This window comes from Tachypleus tridentatus, chromosome 9, assembly GCF_004210375.1.
Source record: "Tachypleus tridentatus isolate NWPU-2018 chromosome 9, ASM421037v1, whole genome shotgun sequence".
NCBI classification, from domain to species: domain Eukaryota; kingdom Metazoa; phylum Arthropoda; class Merostomata; order Xiphosura; family Limulidae; genus Tachypleus; species Tachypleus tridentatus.
Genome location: NC_134833.1, coordinates 156,339,041 through 156,363,567, shown reverse-complemented (window position 1 = coordinate 156,363,567; position 24,527 = coordinate 156,339,041). Strand labels below are relative to the sequence as shown.

Genomic DNA, 24,527 nt, shown 5'->3' with positions numbered 1-24,527 from the left:
CATCTGCCTACCGAAGTGTGATGTAATGTAATATCAGCTGTCAAATCCAGTAAGATGTAATGTCAGTTGTCTAACCTAGTGTACTGTAATATCAACTGTCTAATCCAGTAAGATGTAATGTCAGTTGTCTAACCTGGTATAATGTAATATCAGCTGTCTAATCCAGTAAGATGTAATGTCAGTTGTCTAACCTGATGTAATATCAACTGTCTAATCCAGTAAGATGTAGTGTCAGTTGTCTAACCTGATGTAATGTAATATCAGCTGTCTAATCCAGTAAGATGTAATGTCAGTTGTCTAACCTGGTGTAATGTAATATCAGCTGTCTAATCCAGTAAGATGTAATGTCAGTTGTCTAACCTGGTGTAATGTAATATCAACTGTCTAATCCAGTAAGATGTAATGTCAGTTGTCCAACCTGATGTAATATCAACTGTCAAATCCAGTAAGATGTAATGTCAGTTGTCCAACCTGATGTAATATCAACTGTCTAATCCAGTAAGATGTAATGTCAGTTGTCCAACCTGATGTAATATCAACTGTCAAATCCAATAAGATGTAATGTCAGTTGTCTAACCTGATGTAATATCAACTGTCTAATCCAGTAAGATGTAAGTATAGTTTTCTGATAATTGGATACTCTTACAAATGATAAGTACAGATACTATCACAAATATACTGAGTTCCGTGACACATCTAATTTTATTTTACAAAAGTACTTCAAAAGTAAGTTTAACAATATTGTTTAAAAGTGAATTATTTCCAGGAAGTATGAATACAGGCATGGCCATTAACACCAAAAAATTTCATTAAATCATAACACTGAAAATCCATTGGTAGAAAAATCTTCATTTAGAGGTTTAACTAAATCAGAGTAAAATCTGTGAAGAATTACTTAGGGTGCTAAGTTTGTTCATGTTTAACACACAAAAGGAAAATAACTAAAATTAGAAAAATGTAGATATGTTTACGGCTTATAAACTGAGCTCACTTCAAGAAGAAAACGAATTTTTATTCATTTAATGATGTATGGCTTGGAAGAAATTCTAAAAAAAGAAAAGAAAAACAAACAGACATAAAAAAACTACATGTACATTGTTTGGTGTTTTATGGTGCAAAGCAATTAGGCTATCTATTCCAAACAACTGGTAATAAATAAAAATAACAGTGAAAGTATTATTAATTATAAAAGGAAATGAGGTTAAATAAAAAACAGTGACCCAACATCAGAAGAAACCTTAAATAGAATTAAAAAGGCCAATGGTCCTTAAAAAACTAATGACATTTGTAAGGTGAACAGTGTCACCATTGTCAATGACATACACATCAGGGGTAAACCCATGGTAAAAACATGTCTAAAGTGGTGCAGTTGCTTACAGTCGTAATGACAACAAGACAGTTAAATGTGGGCTGTTGTGACTTTACTGTCACATAGACTACATATTGGTGCATCAGTCCTAGATAAAAGAAAACGATGAGTTAAAAAACTGTGACCAATGAGTAGCTTGGTTAGAACAACTTCCTTCCTTCCAACCGTTATGGGAACAAGATGGCCAAGGTCCAAAAAGATGTTTTATCTGGAAAAGCTTACTATCACATTACTCACTCCAAGTCGACTGCCAACTGGCTCAGAGATGAGCTTTGAATACAGGGCCAAAGTCCATGTATGGAACAGGCATGGTAGTGATAGCACCAGAGCAGACTGACTTAGCTGCAATGTTTGCAAGCTTGTTCCTGCAAATACCAACGTGACCTGGTATCCAGAAAAACTGGATAGAAGTAGACAATAAAGAGTAATGGGCCAGTCAGTTTTAAATATCAATGAAAATATGGTGAGAACTGTGAAGAAATTCTAGGGCCAGTAGAGAGCTAAGCAAGTTGGTATAAATACTGCAGTTCTTGTACTGCATAGCTTCCATGTGATCCAGGGAAAGAGAAATAGCATACAGTTCAACAGTGAACACAGAAGCTGTAGAGGGGATCCTGGAGGCAACCACCAAACCACAACAAACTATGGCAGAGCACACAGAGTCACCTGAATTTGAACAATCTATATAAATTGGATTGGAAGGATGGTTCATAAGATGTTAAGCAAATAAAAGACAGTATTTGCAGTTGTTCCTGTGAGAAAGTGTCGAACCCATGTGAACATGGAATCACCAGTCCATTAAAACGTTTTTGATAAAAATGGAGAAATGGCTACACAACCCAAAGAAATAAAGGTCTCGCAAAATGCAATATTTACATTTAATATCATAAGCTTTCTCAAGGAAAAAAAAACAAACAAAAACCAAAAACAAGATGTTGCTTAAGATAGGTTTACCTGATTGATGTTTCACGTTGAACCAGGTGATCCACGGTGGGCTGCTGTCATCAAAACTCACACTGGGTGAGCAAGAGGTGGTTGTTTGATTCAAGTAACTAAACAAGACAAGCATTAACCATTGTCTCTAAGATCTTATAGAGATAGCTCCTCAGAGCAAATAGACAGTAGTTTGAAGGGATTTTGGGATCCTTCCCAGTTTTCGAAAAAGGGAGAACAATAGCCTAGTGTAGAGCATCAGGAAAAGCATTTTCTTGCTTGATCTATTTAAAAACAACCAGAAGAACAGCAAGAGAGACAGGAGGGAAATGGTGCAGCATCTTACAATGAATATCATCAGGCCTGAACGACATACTGCCTACTGTCTGTGGACAATGATTCCAGCAACTGAGAATGTGAACAAATAATTATTTTGCATCTTGGGACTGGAGAAGAAGATGGACCTGAGGAAACAACCCCAAATCCAAAGGGAATGGACCAAGGCAGCTACCAGAAGGAGTGGAGGGAACAGAGATGGAAGTAGATGCAAACTTGTCAACTCTTTTAACCATGGAGGACAAAAGCCTCTTCAGATGTTTTGCAAACGACACTTCTGGAGGCACAGAGAGATCTGTTTGCACTCCCACTGTGGCAATGGAACAGAGTACAACAGCATGTGTCTGAGATGGAATGAGGGACAGTAACTTCTGAACCTCTGAGTAAAAGATATTGTTCACAGTCTTCAAGCATTGCACCTCTTTTTCCTCCACCCACTTAGGGCAAGAACTAGAGTAAAAGGCGTGTGAACTACTACAGTTAACAATGTGTGGTTCCAGCTCACACTCATGGGTGTTGTGATCTTTGCCACCACAATGAGCACATATTAAAGTACCACAACATGATGTCTTGAGTGACCAAACTGCTGACACTGGAAACATCTAAGAGGGTTGGGAATGTATGGCCATGCCTTACAATTCAGATAACCCGCTTTCATTGTGGTAGGTGGATGTGGTGATGTAAATGTTAAAGTCAGAACATTCGTAGGCATTATAATTCCACCTTTGTGAGTGGAAATTCAGCACACTGTAGAAATGCCTCAGCTACCAAAAAACCAACAAGGATCTCCAACTCAGTAATATTCTTCAAGTCCTTCTCAACAATAACTCCTTTTGAGGAATTCAAGGTAGAATGGAGAGTAACTTCAACGGGTTCATTCCCAGTGTTCTTCGAATTCAGGAGTTTGGTGTATTGTGGTGATGTTTCCACCAAGATTCCTCCTGAGTTCAGCTTCCTTACTGACCTGTGGGAGCCAGCAAGCCTCTCTAATCTCTTTAGAATAAAAAAGGGGAATATCTGCCTTGAAGATTTCTCAGACAATAAATGCAGAATGAGAAATCGAGATGTTAAGTCCAACTTTGATGATCATTGTATAACAGAGTTGACCATAAATGGCCATTTTCTGGGAATCTGTTTCATTTTTCTGTTTTTCATTTTTTTTATTCATGAATGGGAGTATCCCTAATAAAATAAGAACATTTCAGTGCTCACTGTCCCCACCCACCACAGAGCCCTAACAAAAGAATGAACTGCAATATGAAACAAGAACATTGCAAGCAACACCAGGGTTTCATGAGCACTATACCCAGACACCAGTATCAAGCACAATGTCCACAACACATGTTGAGAATGTCCAAGTGGATCACCTGATTGACTTGGAGGTGGTGGTGGGGACCTGAAGGTTGCCTGTATACAGGAATTCAATGTCAAAATGTTGTGTTAGGATTCTATCCCTCAACCACCAGGATCCTCTCCTTCCCTTCATGGGTTATTACACATGGCAAAACACATGGGTGGATGTTTAGATCCCAGCAGAGGTAAACTGACATTACATAACCTTCTTTGGGAGGTCCCATCACCATGTAGAGGAATCCGTCTCAAAAGGAACTACAAATATAAAGATTGACAGTTCCAACTTAGTTGGAATATTGTCACCATCTATTAACAAAAAATAAGAAGGAAGAAAAAAAACAAAAAATGCTTGTATGGTCTTCCGTGAATTAAAATGATCCCATAGATACCACCAGGGACAATATCTGTGATCTACACTGGTATACATTATTCTACATCTAATCCCATAGCTAATACCAGGGATAATATCTGTGATCTATCCTAATCAATATTGTCCTGTCCCACACCTACCATAGACAATCACTTGCTTATATAAGTCCATACCTAGCAAAGATAGCCTTTGTGACCATCTCTGAATATTAACTAGAAAGAAATGTTTCTATGTTTTCATTATATCAAGAACAGCTTCTAAAGTCTCTGTGAATCTATATTATTCCATACTATTAAAGATATTTTCTACTATTTTTACTGATACAAGTGATCCTAAATATCCTAAGGATGGTTTATAGTCTGCTCTGAACCCCATGATTCCATACCATTAAACACATATTCTACAATCTTTACTGATCCAAATGATCCAACTATCAATTTAAATGGATCACTGATAATGAACCAATAACAACAGTCAATTTTATAAGGATTTTTTAACTTTCACCATCATTTACTCTAGGTTTCATGCCCTAAGTATAAATAAAATTAGAAAAAGTTAAAACTATGTTAAGAAATAAAAATAATAGTAAGAAATTTATTAGTAATAAACTTACATGGATGTCAAAATCAATAAATATAACAACTGTTATTAAAACAAAAACAATGTTTTATATATTTATAGATATTTTCTTAATCCTTAGCATAAGACATGTGACATAAACAGCCAACCCAAAAAAGTTACATGACATGATTTCTATCTCAGTCAACCACCAAATGGGAAGTATATAGGAAATTGTAGTTGAATTTAAAAAATTCACTGGGAATTTACAAATCATATTTATATTAAATATTTGTAGGTGTAGTTTCAGCCATGCTTTAGTCTGAAAATGTTCGCATCAATCTTGTTATAGAGGTACGAAACATGAAATTAGTTAAATAATAGAACTTTGTTTTATACAGAAAATTATTTGGTTCAGGAATCAACATAACTTTGTGTGCTAGCTGTAGATGAAATTCGTGATACTTCAAACACCATCAAATGTACTTCTGGAGAGAGAGAGAGAATGTGGCAAGAGTTTCAGTTTAAAGTTATCTGTCCTCGAGCTGATGCTCAGAATCAGATATAACCAGAAGTGCTCAGAAATTTCCTTTCTCTTTGCCCCTTTTGGAGATGTGACACAAGGAGATTTTAAACCAACAAATGACTATGGGACTATTTCTGTTACAGCTTCCTAGTCATTCCGTTATTTATTTCTCCAGGTAAAATGAATGCTAAAAAAGACCCAACAAAGTTCGTGAAAACTACAGAAGAAATACAGAGACTGGTTCGTGATGAGTACTTCTTCATGTCATGCTTTAAACATTATTAGAAGATATCTTTTTTATAGGTTTCTGCAGGTTATTCATACATAGCTCTGTTCGTTCCACAGCTTAGCAATAGTGCCAACTTTGAGAACCTATGCTCTGTAAGTTCCCCCTGTTCAACTGTTGCATTGAAATGTTGTTGTTGGTTTTTATTATTATTAATACATGTGTTTCATCCAAGATTAATACATTTTTGGAAAATATGTACATGAAAATTTGACCTTATGAGATGACTTCTGTGGCATCAGCCATCAAGTGCTTGGCTGTAGTCTGACGAGATTGTACAGAGATCTTTAAATGGTGATGTAACTAGGCCTTAAATGACCCTAAATAAAATTTTATCATTGCCCTCACTCAATTAAGACTTATCCTGATTTAGAAAATATTTTTCTCTCAATTTCAATATTTAAAGACAAATTTTGAGAGGTCTCTTCATGATCCCTATTCAGCCTAGGCCAACATTCCTCTCAAAAGGGAAAAAAATTCCACTTGCTTAAATTATTTTTACTGACCTATAAAAAACATATTACTAAAAAAAACTATTAGATTTGAGACAGTTAAAAGTATCTTATCCTTAAAGAAATAAACATTCATGTAAGTTTACCTTGGTCATTTGAACTTGCAACATATATCGTTAATTTCGGGCGAACAGTTCTAATTGAAAGAAAAAAGTACATTTAGATTTGAACACTATATAGCTTATTAACAAAAATCATATAATAACCTGAAAAGCACTTCAGAGTCATATCTTATGAAGACAGGAAAACAACAATAATATATGTAAATACTTCACCACACAACCAGTAATCCTGTACTCAATACTTCATTGGACAAAATGAAACTATGAATATAAAAGTTTTATATAATACAAATAAATATGCATAATAATATTAAACAGCCACATTTAAAAAACTAAAAACTTCTAACCAAGTACAAAGTAGGGTTAACATGTCATTGAATTACACAAGTCATGAAATATTAAAGTTATTATAATGAAACAAAGTGTAGAAAATGAATAATGTATCATATTAGGACTAAATGAATATAAGCTCTGCTAAGCCAATAACTAAGTTAGGGTTAACAGATGAAATAAAATATACCTGAAAGATCAATATATAGTATTATAAAGCCTATTAAACCATTAAACCTATTAATAATAGTATTATAAAGCCTATTAATTATGTCATTAGTTTAATAGAGTTTATAATTTATATGTTACTCGATTAAATAATACTTACATCAAAAGTAGGTTAATTAGCACAATTATAATTCTACTAAGCCAAGAACTAAGTTTCAGTTATGAGATTAAGAAAAAAGAAAGTTGTAAATCAAAGATTAATTTAGTTAAGTTGTGAAGATGATTTTAAACTAACTACAGAGTTAACATTCAAGTATAAGCAACCTGGAGTGAAGGGCATTGTATAGACGAATTCCATCAGCTACTCCGCAAATTTGAATGAGATCATCTCGATTAAGTCGCATAATGTCTGAAGCTAGAACATACACAGGGGTTAGAGAAATTGAAAATATACTCAAAATTAAATGAATATTTTGTATTATGGATATATAATTCATTAAATTTGACATAAATATGTTTACAACAAAAAAGGCTAGATTTGAATGATATTAAGAACAAATATGACATCAAAAACAAATGGATCAAACAATAATTATAACCACACTTTTAATTTAGTTATATAGTAGATATATCAATGTAATATTTACAACTGAAATTAAATTGTGCTGGATTTTCATCATTCACAGCAATAAACTTCAACAATGAAAATTAGTTTGAAAACTTGTTAAACTAACTTTATAAATTAATTGCTCAAGCAACAATAATGTATTTCCAATTTATCATTTACACATACATTTTTTTGTATACTAACTTGTTAATGATTTCATCAATAAACAGAAATTACTTTATGTGAAACTACACATAACAAAGGGCATAAATGTTCTATGTACTCACCACAGAAATTACTGAATGTATACTGGTATTTTTCAAACCTATTAAGTTTCAGCCAATGAGCTGTTTCTTCAGCAGAAGAACAATAAGGCAGGGCTGTATATGAAGCCTGTAAGAGTTACAAATTTAAAATTTCAAGTATGAATATGGAAACACAATCAAAAATATACACATGGTCTAAACATGTCTTCATCTAACACCAATCTGTTAATTCAAAATTTTCTGGTTAATATAGTAGAAGTTAAAATGGAGGTGATGAGAACTGAATAATGTTGATGAAAATTATTAATTTTTTTCTTTAACTTTGATAACAATCACTAAATAACAGAAAACAAAGCATTTTTTTCTAAGAAAGAAGACAGAAATTACAGTACAGTTTTGACATTGTGTTTCATTTTAATCCATTATTTAGTCAGATGCCAAATGTCCCAATTAATTTTCCTTTGTGTTTTGATGAAGTTTTACTTTAAAAGAATCAAACTGAATGGGAAGAAACATGAAAGAAAAATATGCAAACTGAAATCTACTTGTGATATGATTTCTTTATGTTGACTTTCTGGAACTTCGTAGAATGATGATAAAGCCGAAGAGGAGAAGCTTTTTGGTAACCTAAAATAATTTAGCAAGAAAACAAAAACATGTTTAACAAAACACACACAGAGTAAACAGCAAGTTAACTGTCATTAAATAAGAAATACATGTAAAGAATAGTGAAAGAATTTTTACTAGTACAACAAATCAGCTGAGATTAGGATACGAAATTTACATCATGAATTGATAGTGAAAACAGCAGTTTTAAGTAGTATAAAAGACTTAAATCATAAACAGCACTAAATTCTAATAATATTAGCTGCTACCCTGATTTACAATAACATGAATTGTTACTTTAAGTTGCAACAACATGAACTTTTAATCTAATTTGTGATTGCATAATCTGTCCCTATAGCTTATAATATTATGAAGTAGTATTCTAAGTTGTGATAACATGATCTGTTAAGTTCATGTTGTAACAATATGAACAATTACTCTAAGTTATGACAAAATTAACGGTTATCCGGGATGATGAGAAAACTCACTTGTAGAGAAAATTATGTATGTAAAAGTAGCTGGTAGTGGAGCTTCTCTCCATAGTGCTTTCTCTACCAATATCAGGTGTTTTCACATATATAACATGAACGGTTACTCCAGGTGTTATAATACAGTATATTACTCTTAATTCGTGATAAAATAAACTATTACTGTATGTTACAGTAAAATAAACTGTTACTCTAAATTTGGATAATGTAAATTGCTATTCTACAATAATAAAAAATGATTTCCTAACATTTGTATGACCACATCTTCTTTAGTAACAAAAGATATTGAGTTTCACAACTTTGATTTCTTATGCTGAGTACATTATATTATAAGAAGACTTATAAAACAAAATATAGTGGCCTTCAAATAAAAAATGCATGAACCATTTCACAATGGGTCAGGGTTCAAAGGCCATGTCATTGTGTTTGTTGTTTTGCATTGAAAATTTTACTAAATTAGTATTTTATGAATTTATGCCAATCGTACTTGAATGCTATATATGAGTTAATTTCTTAGTTTAAAAGTAAATATTAAAAGAACACATCTAAATATTAATTGGTTGGTTGGTTGATTTAGTGTTTTATGGCACAAAGCAGCTAGGTTATCTGCACTAAACATCTGGTGAAAAGTTAAAAGTAAATTCACTAAAATTCATAAAAGGAAATTTAGGTAAAACAAAACGAAGTTTAAAAAAAACAACACATAAACAGCATAAAAACAATGTTTACAATGTTAAGAGAAAACCTACAGTAATTAAAGTTGTAAAGGACTTTCTGTAGTGTAACTATAATTATCATAACTCGCCGGGAAGACTAACAGGTAAGTACAAAAACCACCGTTAGTCACCTGAAGTTGGCCTTTGCAGTTCTGGTTTTAAGTTACTTAATGCTACGGCCAGTTTCTAATTTCAAATCGAACTTGATGAACTGTGATTTTTAAAAGGGAGCCACATTAAAATGGTGTAATGTATAAATTTAAAAACTTAAATGGCATTAAAAAGATTAATGGCCTTTAAAAACTAAAAACATTTCCAAGGTGGACAGTGTCACCATCACAAATAACACTGTCTCATGTTATAGATAAACTATGGGACAGGACATGTTTAAAATGGTGCCATCGGTGAAAGTCATAACAACAGCAAAAATGTAAAGTGTGGCTCATTATGATCTGAGTGTTACACAAACTACACACTGGTGCATCATCTCCAGTTAAAAGAAAACAATGAGTTAAAAAACTGTGACCAATGCATAGTCTAGTAAGAACAACTTCCTCTTTCTGATCCTTACGAAAGCAAGACAGCCAAAGTCCAATATAGCGTTTTATTTGGAAAAGCTTGTTGTCACGTTGCTCACTCCAAGTCGACTGCCAGCTGGCACGGAGCCGAGCCTTGAATACAGGACCATGGTCTATGTATGGAACAGGCACAGTGATGATAGTGCCAGAGCAGATAGACTTAACTACGGTGTCGGCGAGCTCATTCCCACAAATACCAACGTGGCCTGGTATCCAGAAAAACTGGATAGAAGTAGATGTTAATGAGAAATGGGCCAGTCGGTTTCGAATATCAGCAAGAACAAGGTGTGAGCCAACGTGAAGTGATTTCAAGGCCAATAGAGAAATAAGCGATCCAGTATAAATATTGCAGTTTGAGTACTGCTTTGCTTCTATGTGATCCAGGGCAAGATAAATGGCATATAGTTCAACAGTGAACACAGAAGCTGTAGAGGGGATTCTGCACACAACCACCGAACCAAAACAAATCATGTAAGAGCCCACACAGCCACCTGATTTTGAACCATCTGTATAAATAGGAATGGAAGGATGATTTGAAAGATGTTCAGCAAATAGCAGGCAGTATTTCCAATCAAGAGTGTCTACTTTTCTCAGATGACATAGAGATAGGTCACAACTGGGGACCATGATAGGATGGGCTGACCAGTGTATACAGCAATGTTATCCAAGGACAGACCCAATTCATCCAATTGCACCTGGATACGAAGGCCAAAAGGAGCAATGGCAGACCATCTGTTCTGAAAAAGTATGGCCCACCGAGGAAGGAAAACACAATCCCAGAATGCTTTGGTAGGGAACAAAGTTTTGAAGCATATAGTAAAGACCATTGCAAACAGCGGAGGTGCAAAGGAGGTTCATGAGACTCTATGTATACGTTTTGAACTGGGGAAGTGTGGAAAGCCCCAGTGCATAGCCGAAGTCCTTGATGATGAATAGTATCTAGTACCTATAAGGCAGAGCCATAGACCAGTCATCCATAGTCGAGTTTCAATCAAATAAGAGCATGATATATCTTTAGCACAGAATGCTGATCCACTCCCCAAGTGGTGAAAGAGAAGACACAGAGGATGTTCAGTGCTCTTGTACATCTTACCCATAGCTGCTTGATGTGTGGTATAAAGGTCAGCTTACGGTCAAAGATAAGCCCTAAGAACTTTGTCTCAGGGACCACAGGCAGCACAACTTCACCGATACAGAGTTCAGGATCAGGGTGAATACCCTGTTGGCAGCAAAAGTGCATGCAAACAGTTTTAGAGAGAGAGAAGATAAAGCCATTCAGTAAACAATTGAGGGCATTCTGTAGCTGCCACTCAATATACCTCATGTTCAATAACTGACATCAGATGTGAAAGTCGTCGACATAGAGCCCATTTGCAATAGTGAGAGGGAGTTGTTCAATGATGGCATTAATTTTTATAATGAAAAGTGTGATACTCAGAACACAGTCCTGAGGGACTCCAAGTTCCTGTAGAAAAGAATAGGAAAGTGTCAAACCCACAAGAACTTGGAATTTCCTGTCCATTAAAAATTTCTAATAAAAAGGGGCAAATGGCCATGTAACCCATATATATGGAAGTCTTGCAAAATACCATGCCTCCATGTTGTGTCATAAGCCTTCTCAATGTCAAAGAATATTGATACGAGATGTTGTCGTTTGAGAAAGACTTCTCTGATTGACGTTTCAAGTTGAATCAGGTGGTCCATGGTGTAGAGCTGTCATCGGAACCAACACTGGGTGGGCAAGAGGAGGTTGTTTGATTCGAGGAACCAAACAAGATGAGCATTAACCATCCTCTCTAAGGTCTAACAAAGACAGTTCATCAAAGCAATTCAACAGTAGTTTGAAGAAATCTTGGGATCCTTCCCAGGCTTAGAGAAAGGTAGGACAATAGCCTGGCACCAGGCATCAGAAAAACATTCTTCTGCCAGATCCGGTAAAAACAACCAGAAAAATAACAAGAAAAGCAGGAGATATATGGCACAGCATTTCATAGTGTACATCATCAGATCCAACTGATGTTCTGCCAGACGAATGAAGGGCCAGTTTGAGTTTCATCAGTGTAAAGGGACAATTATAGTCATAGAGACAATCAGTTTGAAAGGAAAGAGGTGATTGCTCTGTTCGAGTCTTGATGGCTAAGAAGGTGGAAGAAGAAGCAGAAGAGCTAGATACCTGGCAAAAACTTTCACATAGAGTATCAGCTACTTTCTGGCCATCAGAGAGCAAGATCGAGATGGGGACAGAGTTATATTGCCCACTAACCTTTCGAATTTTGTCCCATATGACTTTGGAACTGTTGGTAGAATATATGCTGGTTGTGAACTTAATCCAAAATTCCTTCTGGCTTTGATGTCTTACCCACCGAGCATATGCACAGGCCCACTGGAAAGCGATGTGGTTCGACATTGTGGAATATCTACAGAAAGTGTTACAGGCCCGTTTTTGAGCCTTTCGTGGCAGGCAAGATTCCACCACAGACGGAATGATATAGTGGAAAACGTGTGGAGGTTTTAGGAATACATCGAGCTGCTGTTGCCACACAATCATCTAAAGATGGCTTACAGACAATGGCAGGACTGCTTTCCATTTTTTAAAACAGCTCCTTATGTAGACTAACTTCAATACATGACACATGAATAAGCCATTTTAATCTGTGTTTTTTAGTCTGGTTGAAGTTTCATATTTTTAAAAATCTAAATGCATCTTATTAAGCTTAATAAATTATAGTGGAATTCTATGGCACTGTTGTAGTTATTTATAATTTTTTAGTTATTCAATTGTTTAAATTTGTTTGATATCTTCCACATGCAAAATTTTAAAAGGCTTAGCAACCTATGTCCAGCAACAACCAAGTACAAAGTTCATAGCGAGAAGAGATAATTGTTTGCTTTACTTCTTGATTTATTGTTCTATATTTTGAAAAAAAAAGTTTAATAATTTATTACTAAATAGTGATAATCTAAATACATATAAATAATGTGTACTACTTGAAATGTGACTGTATATTACAAAATACTAGTCCACTAAAACACAGCCAAGACAGGGAAGACAAAAGGCCAGTTTTATATTATTGGACATGTAACATGAGTGTATGTGAATATTATCAATACAAGTTATGTAATGTAAGATAGGCGTGACTGAAAGGTAAATATAATAAAAAAACATCATAAATATATATGCCTGTACATAGTGTTATGAGACTTAAGCTACTTAGACTCAGCATTTGTATTTTCGTGTTACAATATATAATCATGAAAAAAGCATAATTTATATTTATTTACTTTATAATGGATACATGGTTGACAAAGTAAAAGTCCTCATTCAGTTAGAATATAGAAAAACAACAAAATATAATGTTTAGAGTTTACACAAATAATATTTGAGATGTTTGGATTGAATAATAATTTTTTAATCTCAACATGAAACCATTTTGCACTCAAACTAGTAACAAAACTAGTAAAAAACTTTTAGTAAAAACATTTGATTAAAACATCTGATTTTTTGTATACAAAATGCCTGTTATCTTTACTGAAAACATATTAAATCTTGTGAAGATACACACATTTTATCAAATGTTATAGTGCAAATGTGTAGTGCAACTTGTGTGTATCATGGCGAGCCTGTAGTAAAAGGGTAAAATCTTTAAATGTGAACAACTTACTGATCAGGAGAACCTAAAGGCGAGTCTCTATGTAAGGAAAGTTCAAGTGAAGTACTTGTTGGATGCTCAATTTCTGTTGAACAGAAAGACTCAGGAGAATCTACTAAAGAATCTGGTGGGCACTGAAATATTCATAAAACACATTCATGTCAGCTGGTTGATTAACCAAATAAAATCACAAAAAATAACATGTTCAAATACGCTGAATGAATCCACACATTTATTTGTTTCTTGTGGCACCATTTGGAATATATATTTTTAGTGTTATTTGAAATACGGGAATTAGTTTTCATGATGAAAGTTCTGAATAATAATAACATAAATAACAAATACATAATTCATGAAAATTATTTATTATCCAAACAGTAATTTACCACTCTACTTACATTAGTGGCTTTATTAAAATTTCTCTACAGAAGCCTTTGAAAAAAATTCTATTAATTATTAAAAACTGGAAATCACAATGTTTAATACAAGTTAATTTTAACACACTAATAAATAAGACAAATTACTGAATGCAGTGGTAACTAACTCGTTCAGAAAAATGTTTTGTTTCTAAAATGCTTGGTTTCAGGGGAAAATAACTTATAAGCTGCTCTCTCAAAACCGGAAGTTTCTTGAGTAATTACATAAATACACGATACACAGAGAATATATTTCTTGAATAATTTGTATGTACTCATTTTGTTAATAAAATGACAGGAAGTTCTAAATTATAAATCTTTCAATTTGTTCCTTAAATACATACAAATCACATGTGTAACAAAATTAAAAATAACATATCTAGCATACCTCAGTCAGAATTGTGCATTGGTATGAAGGATGATATTTCTCCTGTTAATGAAATAAAAATTATGTATGTTTGTTCCATAGTAAATAAGCAAAGATTTTTTTCAAAATCAGGTAGATCAAAATTATATATATAAATAAAAAAGTATTGCACCACAATAAAAAGAATAAGTTTAATGTTTGAAATACAAATTTAAAATCAACTGTTTTTGTTAGGTTAAAGAAACGTGTGACAGTATTTCACCAGTAAGAACACGCTAACAGAAACTAATAACATATTATTATATTTTAAATATTTTATATTTGGGTAATTTATAATAATTTACACAAAAACAATCAGTCTGGGAAAGTTCCTATTTTTTCCAGCATACTACAAAACTGAAAGGAGATATTCTGTCATGATCATTATCTTAGAAATATTCATCAGATTAAAATGTAAAATCCATATTACAAACAATTTTAGAAAATGTGTACATTTTTATGATATTTACCTTAACTCAGATTTTGGGCATGCTCAATAAACAATTCACTCAACTGTTCATCTTGTATATAAACACACTACAATAACAGTTTAACCCTTTCCATATGGTTCATGGGCCAAAAGTCATGTCACTGCATTTGTTGACTTGCATTAAATATTTTATTGAATTAATATTTTATAAATTTATGCCATTATGTTTGATATCAAACTGTACATAATAAGTGAAATGTTTGTTTCATATATTATTTAATTTCAAAACTTAAAAGTAAATATTTAAAAAACACACTTAAACATTGATTTTTATGTGTCACATGGTACGTTGAATGCAGTGCTGGCTCAAATTAGATGTTTGTGATGTCAAAACACAAATTCTACAGTTTAGTGTGAATTATAAACTCAACTTACCAATATTGAAAAGCTAGAATATAAAATAAGAGCCTCCTATCTTTTCTATTTGCTGACATATTGCCCAAGTACTGAATCAAACACAGTGGTCCCACTACTTTTCCTATTTTTGGAAATGGTCCCTTAAATACACTTACTTCTATATATGACATGTGAATAGCCAGCTGAAAGATCAGAATATCCCACAAACAGTTTTCCAGCCATTTCCAAATATAATGGCAGCATTCCAAATATAATGGCAGCATTCCAAATATAATGGCAGCATTTCCAAATATAATGGCAGCATTCCAAATATAATGGCAGCATTCCAAATATAATGGCAGCATTTCTTTCTTCTGAGACAAATAATTGTGCTGGTAAATTGAGTCTTTGGCTCAAAATTTCATTTTTTTAGACCTAAATACAGTTTAGTTATTAAGGTTGATAAATAACAATGGAATTCTGTGGTAACAATATATTAATTCATGACTTTTTGGTTATTCAAATGTACATGTAAAACCTGAAAAGAAAGGTTTTGTTTCACCTCCTAATTTCTTAAGACTTAGCAACTTATGTCTAACAGAAAATGAATACAAAGATCATAGTTAGGAAAGATAATTGCTTGCTTTACTTCTTTATTTACCATTTAAAACTATTTTGTATATAGCAGTAATGTATATACATATATAATGTATTACAACTGAACCGTATTTTACAAAATACTAGTCCACTAAAACACATCCAAGACAAGTCACTTTGTAAATGTCAGTTTTATGTTCTTTGATACAGCAGTATGAGTACACATATGCAGAGTAATTGCAACTTAATGTGATGTTAGCCAGTAATGGAGGAAAAGTCAAAATCACAACAACAAAAGTATATATATATATGTATGTATGTATGATATTATGACATTTAAGTAACTTAGACAAAATATTTCTGTGTTTTTGTGTTATAATATGTAGTCATTCTAGAAAGGAAAAAGATAATTTAGATTTCCTAATTCTTTATGGTGGTTACAAGATTGATCAAATACTCACAGTGATTCCAATTTGTAGGGAAAATAACAGATACAATATAGTTTTTCTTCAAACACATTTGATAATTTTCATAAAGATTTCAATGAAAGTATTCTTGATGTTAAAATTAAAATTACTCTGCATGTTTGATAGTCAACATTTTGAAAGAAAAAAAAATGGTTTTAATTTTAAAAATCTTAATATGTAATTTTAAAAAATTGTTTTCCAATAACTTGCAACAGTTTATAAATGTGCATACAACATCAAAATTATTGCATAATTACTCTGATGGATACGTTCATGGTTATGAGATGGACATATTCCACCCAACCTGTAATGAAAGGGTTAACAAATAATCCATTCAGCTGATCGCTTCAATACATACATATATAGTAACAGTTAAGCTATCAATTCAGCTAGTCTCCTCAATATGTTACAGTTATTGTTCAACAAAGAGTGTATACAATGAGCTACATCAATACATAATGCAGTACCAGATTAATATACACTGGAGTAAGTATGTTTGACCTTTTCTCCAACAGACATACAACCTATTTTGAGTTTCAAATATGGACTCATCTGTCCAAAACACCCTTTTTCAATCATCAACCACCAGTTTTTCTGCATTCTAGCAAATTTCTGTCTCTTGAAAAAAATTTGGAGATCAAAGATTCTTTTAACTTATACACAACCAAACATTCCCTTCTTGTTAATTCTTCACAATGTATATCTGGACACTTTTCTGTCATTTGGTACATGGATATGTATTTCATACTTGTTACCAGTAGAAGTCTTCCATATGTCCTTGAAGCTGCATAAATGAAGATATTTAACATCAATATCATTACATTTAGGCATTCTGCCTCTTCCTTTCCTATTTTCAAATTTACCTGTCTTGGTCCCTAAATCTAGAATGTACTTGATGTTTGTGGAGCATTTCAAGTCTGCATTTCATCACTGTTCAGTCAACAACAAATAAGGCTTTTCTGACAATTCTCTGTACTTTTTAGGCCACTATGTGACAACCAAACTTAATATATAGTGATAGACACATTTTTTTTATCAAAGTTTTTTATGGAGTGCTAATAAATTGATTTCTTCCAGTACATACTGGTACCATATGCTAGCTTTTTTTATACAGTTAAGACACTGCATTGCATAAAATGACAGTTATCTCATACCCTAAATTTGATCATTATATTTGTTCAAGCAGAACCATTATGACATTCTCTCTCTCTCTCTTTTTTTTTTTACTGTTGATTGTCAGAGACACTTAACCCTACTTTTGTATGCTAATAGTAGTGTAGTAATGCACAAAATAATTTTATTTAATTAAATAATGCACTAAAAACAAATGCTAATAATCTGTAAAAAAGTAAGTAATTTCCCCTAACTCTGAAAATTCTTCTAGCATTTTAATTATGCAACAATAACTGTCACAAACTTATCCTAACTAGTCACTAACTATCCCACAGGAACAAAACTTGAACTGGGAGTGAAATTGTCAATTATCTGTTCAGAACATATAGTTATGTGTCAATTAGTAGAGTAAAACCTTGACTTTCTATTGGTTATAGATAATACAGAATTAAACTATTGAGAGAACTGTTAACAAATCTTGAAAGAGACGATGTGCCAAAAAAGGTCTGATGTTCTATTTAATAGCTCTGTAACCAAATACAACTGCAAGCAATAAAAAGTTATGGTTTATCCAGGCAATAATGATTTTATCATGGGCATGGTATAACATAAAAATCAAATGGATTAATAATATTTTAAATGTCAGACACTAAAACTTTGTCAGCACAGTAAAGGATACCCACGACAAGTTTAAAGTTGTTTTTAAAGCAGTATTTATTAGTAAATGATCGAGCCACTTGATGCGGCAGTGTAACAAGGTCTTAACAAATAGAAGAGGTTGAAAATTAAAATAAAATGTATTACTTATTCTCAATAGAAGATAGGTTCTTAGTAAAAACAAAATTTTCTTTAGGATGAAAGAAATATTTTAAGAGAAACTGACAAGAGAGTTCTTCTGTTTGACACAAATCTCTTTATAGCTTTGCAAATGCAAAAATATATGAATTTTTTTCTTTATGAATTACACTAAATAAATATCAGAAAATGAAAATATATTAATAATGAGGTATTTTTGGGTTAGAACCATCCAGGTGTAGTTAAAATTAATGCACCTACTTAACTTTGAAACTTGTGTGACAGTAAATTTTACCGAGTAGCAAAAAATATGATATGTTAAAGGAAATATTGTCATCAGATGTTAGGCCTAAAAATTTATAATCTAGTTACCTCTTAATTCTTTACTCTGTATATTATATTATGCTGTACAGACTATAAAACTTCTCTGTTTACAATTTAGAAATAATAAAATATTTATTTACTTACAAATCACTTGTTCCAACAATACTGTGTACAGACTTATTAGCCCTTTTGCTATGGGTTAAGTATAATACACGAGTTCATTTATGCTGATGCCATAGAAATCCACTATAATTTATCAAGCTTACTAACTAAGATTTAATTAGATTTTAAAAAATATGAAACTTTGAGAAGTCTAAAGATGCAACCTACCTCACTGAAATCTTGGATCAAAAGAATATGGTAGCATTTTAGATGATTAAAATGGTGGGAAAACTACTCCAAGGACATTCTGAGCTGTTGATTGGTTATTCACATATCATATATTGGAGTAAGTGTATATAGAAACTGTTTAAAACAACAGAAAGAGTTAAACAGGGTTTGATTCAGTAAAATAAAAATATAAGAGGTTCTTATTTTTAGCTTAATAATATTAGTATTTTGAGTTCCCAATTTGTATCAAACTACAAGCTTAGTATTTTCACATCAAAAAACATCTAATTTTAAACAGTGCTACATTCAACACACCATGTGAATCATCAAAATCTTGATTTAGATGTGTTCTTTTTACATTTACTTCTAAATTACAAAATTAACATATATAATATTACAGTTCAAATTATAATCCACTATTTGATTCCAAACTTATAGATGTAAAAACCATGAACTAGTAGTTCAATAACATTTTGAATGCATGTCAACAAATGTGATTACATGGAATTTGACCCATGACCTGTCATACAAAAGGGTTAATCCAGACAATTCAGTATTGTTTTACATGTTTATAAGTACAAATAAAAGTCAAAAGATACAGTTTTAGGGTTGATTATTTATTTTTTGTTTAACTTTATTACAATATTTCAATTACTCATGTGGCCATCATCAACTTACTTTTTTGTTTATTGTATACAAATGAATTTCCTCTCCTTACAACAAATGTTTATAAGTGTGTTTACCATAGTGTTGGTGCCTTAAATGTTGTATCTATTACTACACAGTTACTCACACAATTTGTAATCAATCAAGGGAAATGAACTGTAGGAACAGATTTTATCCATCAGGCAAAGACATAATTAGCCAAAGAAAAACTTCGTATTTTTTTAATATACTTCAAGTAGCCGAAACTCACAAATCTTGTAAAACTTTACTACATTATCAAAAAGTCTATTCTGATAATGCTGCTTTACTACAAGATAAATAGTTATTCTAGTCATGTCACTTTAAAACATAAGGTATTCTGGTCACACATCACTTTACAAGATAAAAATGTATTGTAGTCATGTCACCTTACAATGCAAGACAAACAACTAGTCTACTTAAACATTACCTTACATCACAGAAAATATTATCAAGGCCACACTGTACCTCAATATCAAATACAAACATTTATCTTACCTACATTGCCTCACAAGACAATATAAACTATAACAATTCCATTACATATCACCTAAAAATTCAACACAAGCAGCAGCTACTCTATCTGTATGGCCACAATATAAAGAGTTAATCTGTCTGATATGTCACTGTACAAACAAGTAGCTACACATCACCCTACAAGTATAAAAAAACTTACAATATCTTCAGGTGGTCGCTTTTCCATTCGTTCTCTGTCTGTCCGATGTTTCCTATCTGCTCCTTTGGACTAAGTGAGTGACACAAAAAAATTCATGTCTAGTATAAACTGCCATTAAGAAGTTTACCAGCAGTAAAGAGCAAAACATTCAAATCCAAAGAGCACAACAACAACAAAAATAAGTAAAAACACAGTTTGCATAAATAACATTAACTAAAGAAAGCTTAGTCTACCTTGGCTACAGCATTAAACACATAAACATCTAATTAAACAGAAATCAATTAATGGATACAAACTATAATGTGATTACTGACAAAAACCGAAAAACATTGAGTTTATTGCAAGGGATCCAAATTACAAATTTTTAGTGCAGTCTACTTACTGATTATTGAAAGTATTACATTTTTAGTTTGTAAAACCAGCACACGTGAATTTCTGGATACCTACTGCACTGACAAGGAACCTAAATGAACTATATTTCTAAAACCAGCAGAATCTGCCACAGTTCATGACTCTACAATCTATATAAAACCAGTGGAATCTGCCACAGTTCATGACTCTACAATCTATATAAAACCAGTGGAATATGCTACAGTTCATGACTCTACAATATTTATGTATCTCAAAAGAGCTGGTATAGGTATTAACACTTTATTTGATAAGGAGAGAACAATGTTTCAACCTTCCAAGATCATCTTCAGGTTAAGGAGAAGAATCTACAATCTATATAAAACCAGTGGAATCTGCCACAGTTCATGAATCTACAATCTATATAAAACCAGTGGAATCTGCCACAGTTCATGACTCTACAATCTATATAAAACCAGTGGAATATGCTACAGTTCATGACTCTACAATATTTATGTATCTCAGAAGAGCTGGTATAGGTATTAACACTTTATTTGATAAGGAGAGAACAATGTTTCAACCTTCCAAGATCATCTTCAGGTTAAGGAGAAGAATCTGCAATCTATATAAAACAAGTGGAATCTGCCACAGTTCATGGCTCTATAATCTATATAAAACCAGTGAAATCTGCCATAGTTCATGAATCTACAATCTATATAAAACCAGTGGAATCTGCCACAGTTCATGACTCTACAATCTATATAAAACCAGTGGAATCTGCCACAGTTCATGACTCTACAATCTATATAAAACCAGTGGAATATGCTACAGTTCATGACTCTACAATATTTATGTATCTCAGAAGAGCTGGTATAGGTATTAACACTTCATTTGATAAGGAGAGAACAATGTTTCAACCTTCCAAGATAATCTTCAGGTTAAGGAGAAGAATCTGAAATCTATATAAAACCAGTGGAATCTGCCACAGTTCATGACTCTATAATCTGTATAAAACCAGTGGAATCTGACACTGTTGATAACTATACACACTATATAAAACAAGTGAAATTTGTTACTGTTGTTAATTCTACAAGCTGTGTAAAACCAGTATAGAACTGGAATTTATTTATGTTAAGAGTAACTATAGGCTTTTCTACCTTGAATACTTTGAGCTGACAAGATGCTAAGTCGAGCTGGTGACATTTCTCTTCCCCATGAGTCCATGTGCTAATCGTGAAACGAAGTATGACTCCTTTTTCCCCACCTCGCCTTCGAGAAGTAAACTCTGTACTAATACAGTTCACCTGTTGGAAAAAAACCAAAAACAGTATTATTAATATCATCAGTATCCTGTAGGGTTTAAATCAAAGACCTGTATAAGTATGCAAAAAAATCCCAAATACCCATCACATCTTCAGTCACCTTACTTGACCTTGTTTTCTTTTTTTAAAACCGAATGGGCTCCAGATAGCTCATCTCAAACAAGTCTAGTCAAAAACACTTTATGTGTGAAAAAAATGTGTGACAAAAAAACGATTCAGTGTGCAACTTAAAGAAATGAAATCAAAATTGTCGGCCAGACTGGCAACGGAAAACATTTTTAAAGAAAATATTCTTTCATTCATTAGCTGGGCTGCATTATTTTACCAATCATCATGCCCAAAGTTGAACAAAAAAATGCAGCCCAGCTAATTAATTCATGAATATTTGCTGTAGTATTCTATGAGTACAGTAACTAATTTAGTTGCCAATGTTGAAAACATTCATCTTGCACATTGAATCCTTTTTGTCCACACACCTGTTTTTCACACATGAGGTGTTTATGATGACTTATCTTCAACACACATCAACAAACTCCATCAAATAAGAAAGTAACACTCGATATTAACCAACATTAGCTTTAGAATCACAACACTATTATTCACAACAGACCTTTACTTTACAGATATGACCAGATTCTTTAGAATATATGTTGGAAGTTTCCCTCTCTTAGAAGTGTTAATAACTTCATTCATACTAACACCATGGAATTTAGATTAACAGTTTATTAACATCAGTTAATAAACAGTTTCCTTACCCAGAGAGCAGGACATCAGTCAATAATTTAAACTTTTCCTTAGAGATCAAACAGTCTTCTTACTAAGACATCAGGATATCAGTTAAAATAAACTTCTATTTACACAGCCAAAAGTTTTCTGACTCATATACTGGTATCAGTCAATTATTCAACTCAGCGTTTTACATACCAAACAATTTTACTTACTTTAATAAAGATGGAAGCCTCTCTGGCAGGGTCCCATACAAAATTACAACTGTTTATCTCTGATGGATCAATGTTGACATCAAATATTCCGTAGGACAGTGGAAGATCTGATTAAAGTAAATGGTTCATTTCAATCAATGGAATAAAAATAAACAACAGATTAATGTAGTTTGATATTACTGTCAATCCTTCTATATTACAACATACTGGGAAAAGGAAGCCTGTGAATTTTCAAACAAAGTGAAACTGCTAACAGTGAACTAGGAAGATGTGAGAGGCAACAATATCCAAACATAATATGATTTTTAAATGTTCATCTTTGTGTATATGTGTGTGTGTTATTTCCATGCTGAAAATGTGATAATTATGCAAAAATACCTCATACAAGAATTATTATTTTTATATAATTCCACAGACCCAAAATGACTGACCTGTCTCTTTTTAATATATATATATATATAAATAGTGGGTAGATGGAGCTGTTCCTACATCATGGCATAATTAACAACTACAAAACAGAAGAATAGCACCTTCACAAAAGCTCCATCTACAGTGATGTTATGAAAATTTGCACAATATATTTACAATATTAGTTGTGTAACAGAAATAAAAATCATGAAATAAGTGAGATATCAGTTGTCCATACAAATTAATAGATTATACTGCAGAATAGTACATAAAATAAAAACAACAACAGTGAAACATCATTATTTTAGAAATTGAGACAAAATATGTTAAAAAAATAAATTATTTTCTTTCCCTTTTGAGAACTAATTTGTTTTGAATTTATTTTAATTTGAAAATTGAAACAAAAGGAAAGAAAACAGATAAGTTCTTCACTGATTATTAATCAGTATTTTGAATTTTAGAGGTTTTATAGTACAAATAACACGTGAATTAGTTAGGAGCATAACACAATGTAATGTTTAAGGACATCAAGGAACCTGTTGGTTCATCTTGGCTATCTCATCCTCTAAGCCAAACTAAAAGTGTTATATACATTTAAAAAAATTAAAACCAACTCTTATCACTAAAGTATCTATCAAGCTTTCTTCTAAATTCACTCAGATTTCATGTCACCACAACCCTTTCCATTCTAATTGGAAAATAAAACTGTCTTAGCTAAAGATGACTTCTACCTTCCCTAAATCTATATTAGCATCTCCTAGTTCTATAATTCTTGCTGTTAAGTAATAAAAATGTTGGTACATCAACATTATCAATTCCTTTTACAATTTTAAATATTTCAATCAGATCCTCTCTAACTCTTCTTTTTCAGGAGAAAACAGTTATAAGGATCTTTATCTCTCCTCATATGACAACCTCTCCATCCCAGGTACCACTTTAGTAACATTCCTCTGAACCCTTTCTAAACAATACAAAATCTCTCCTAAGGTAAGGAGCCCAGGAATAAACACAATATTCCAAATGTAGCCTAACCAGTAACCTATAAAATGAAATGATAACCTCTTTAGACTTGTATTCAATATTTCTGTAGATACAACCTAAAATCCTATTTGCCTAACTACTAACAACAGCACACTGATTGAATGACACTCTTGAAGTTA

At 32.5% G+C, this 24,527-nt stretch overlaps 1 protein-coding gene across 4 annotated transcripts in view; it reads right to left on the bottom strand.

Moving 5' to 3' along the window:
- Window positions 1-24,527, bottom strand: part of LOC143226734 (transcription factor CP2-like protein 1) — an 83,469-nt gene that overhangs the window by 14,270 nt on the left and 44,672 nt on the right. For all 4 annotated transcript variants that reach the window (XM_076458096.1, XM_076458097.1, XM_076458099.1 and 1 more), the window contains 9 exons: window positions 22,960-23,066; window positions 21,854-22,000; window positions 20,349-20,417; window positions 14,519-14,560; window positions 13,727-13,848; window positions 8,222-8,303; window positions 7,698-7,803; window positions 7,128-7,218; window positions 6,330-6,379 (listed from right to left, as the gene is read on the bottom strand). In XM_076458096.1, the coding sequence (XP_076314211.1) occupies window positions 6,330-6,379; window positions 7,128-7,218; window positions 7,698-7,803; window positions 8,222-8,303; window positions 13,727-13,848; window positions 14,519-14,560; window positions 20,349-20,417; window positions 21,854-22,000; window positions 22,960-23,066 (816 nt within the window). The remainder of the gene's footprint in view (window positions 1-6,329; window positions 6,380-7,127; window positions 7,219-7,697; window positions 7,804-8,221; window positions 8,304-13,726; window positions 13,849-14,518; window positions 14,561-20,348; window positions 20,418-21,853; window positions 22,001-22,959; window positions 23,067-24,527) is intronic.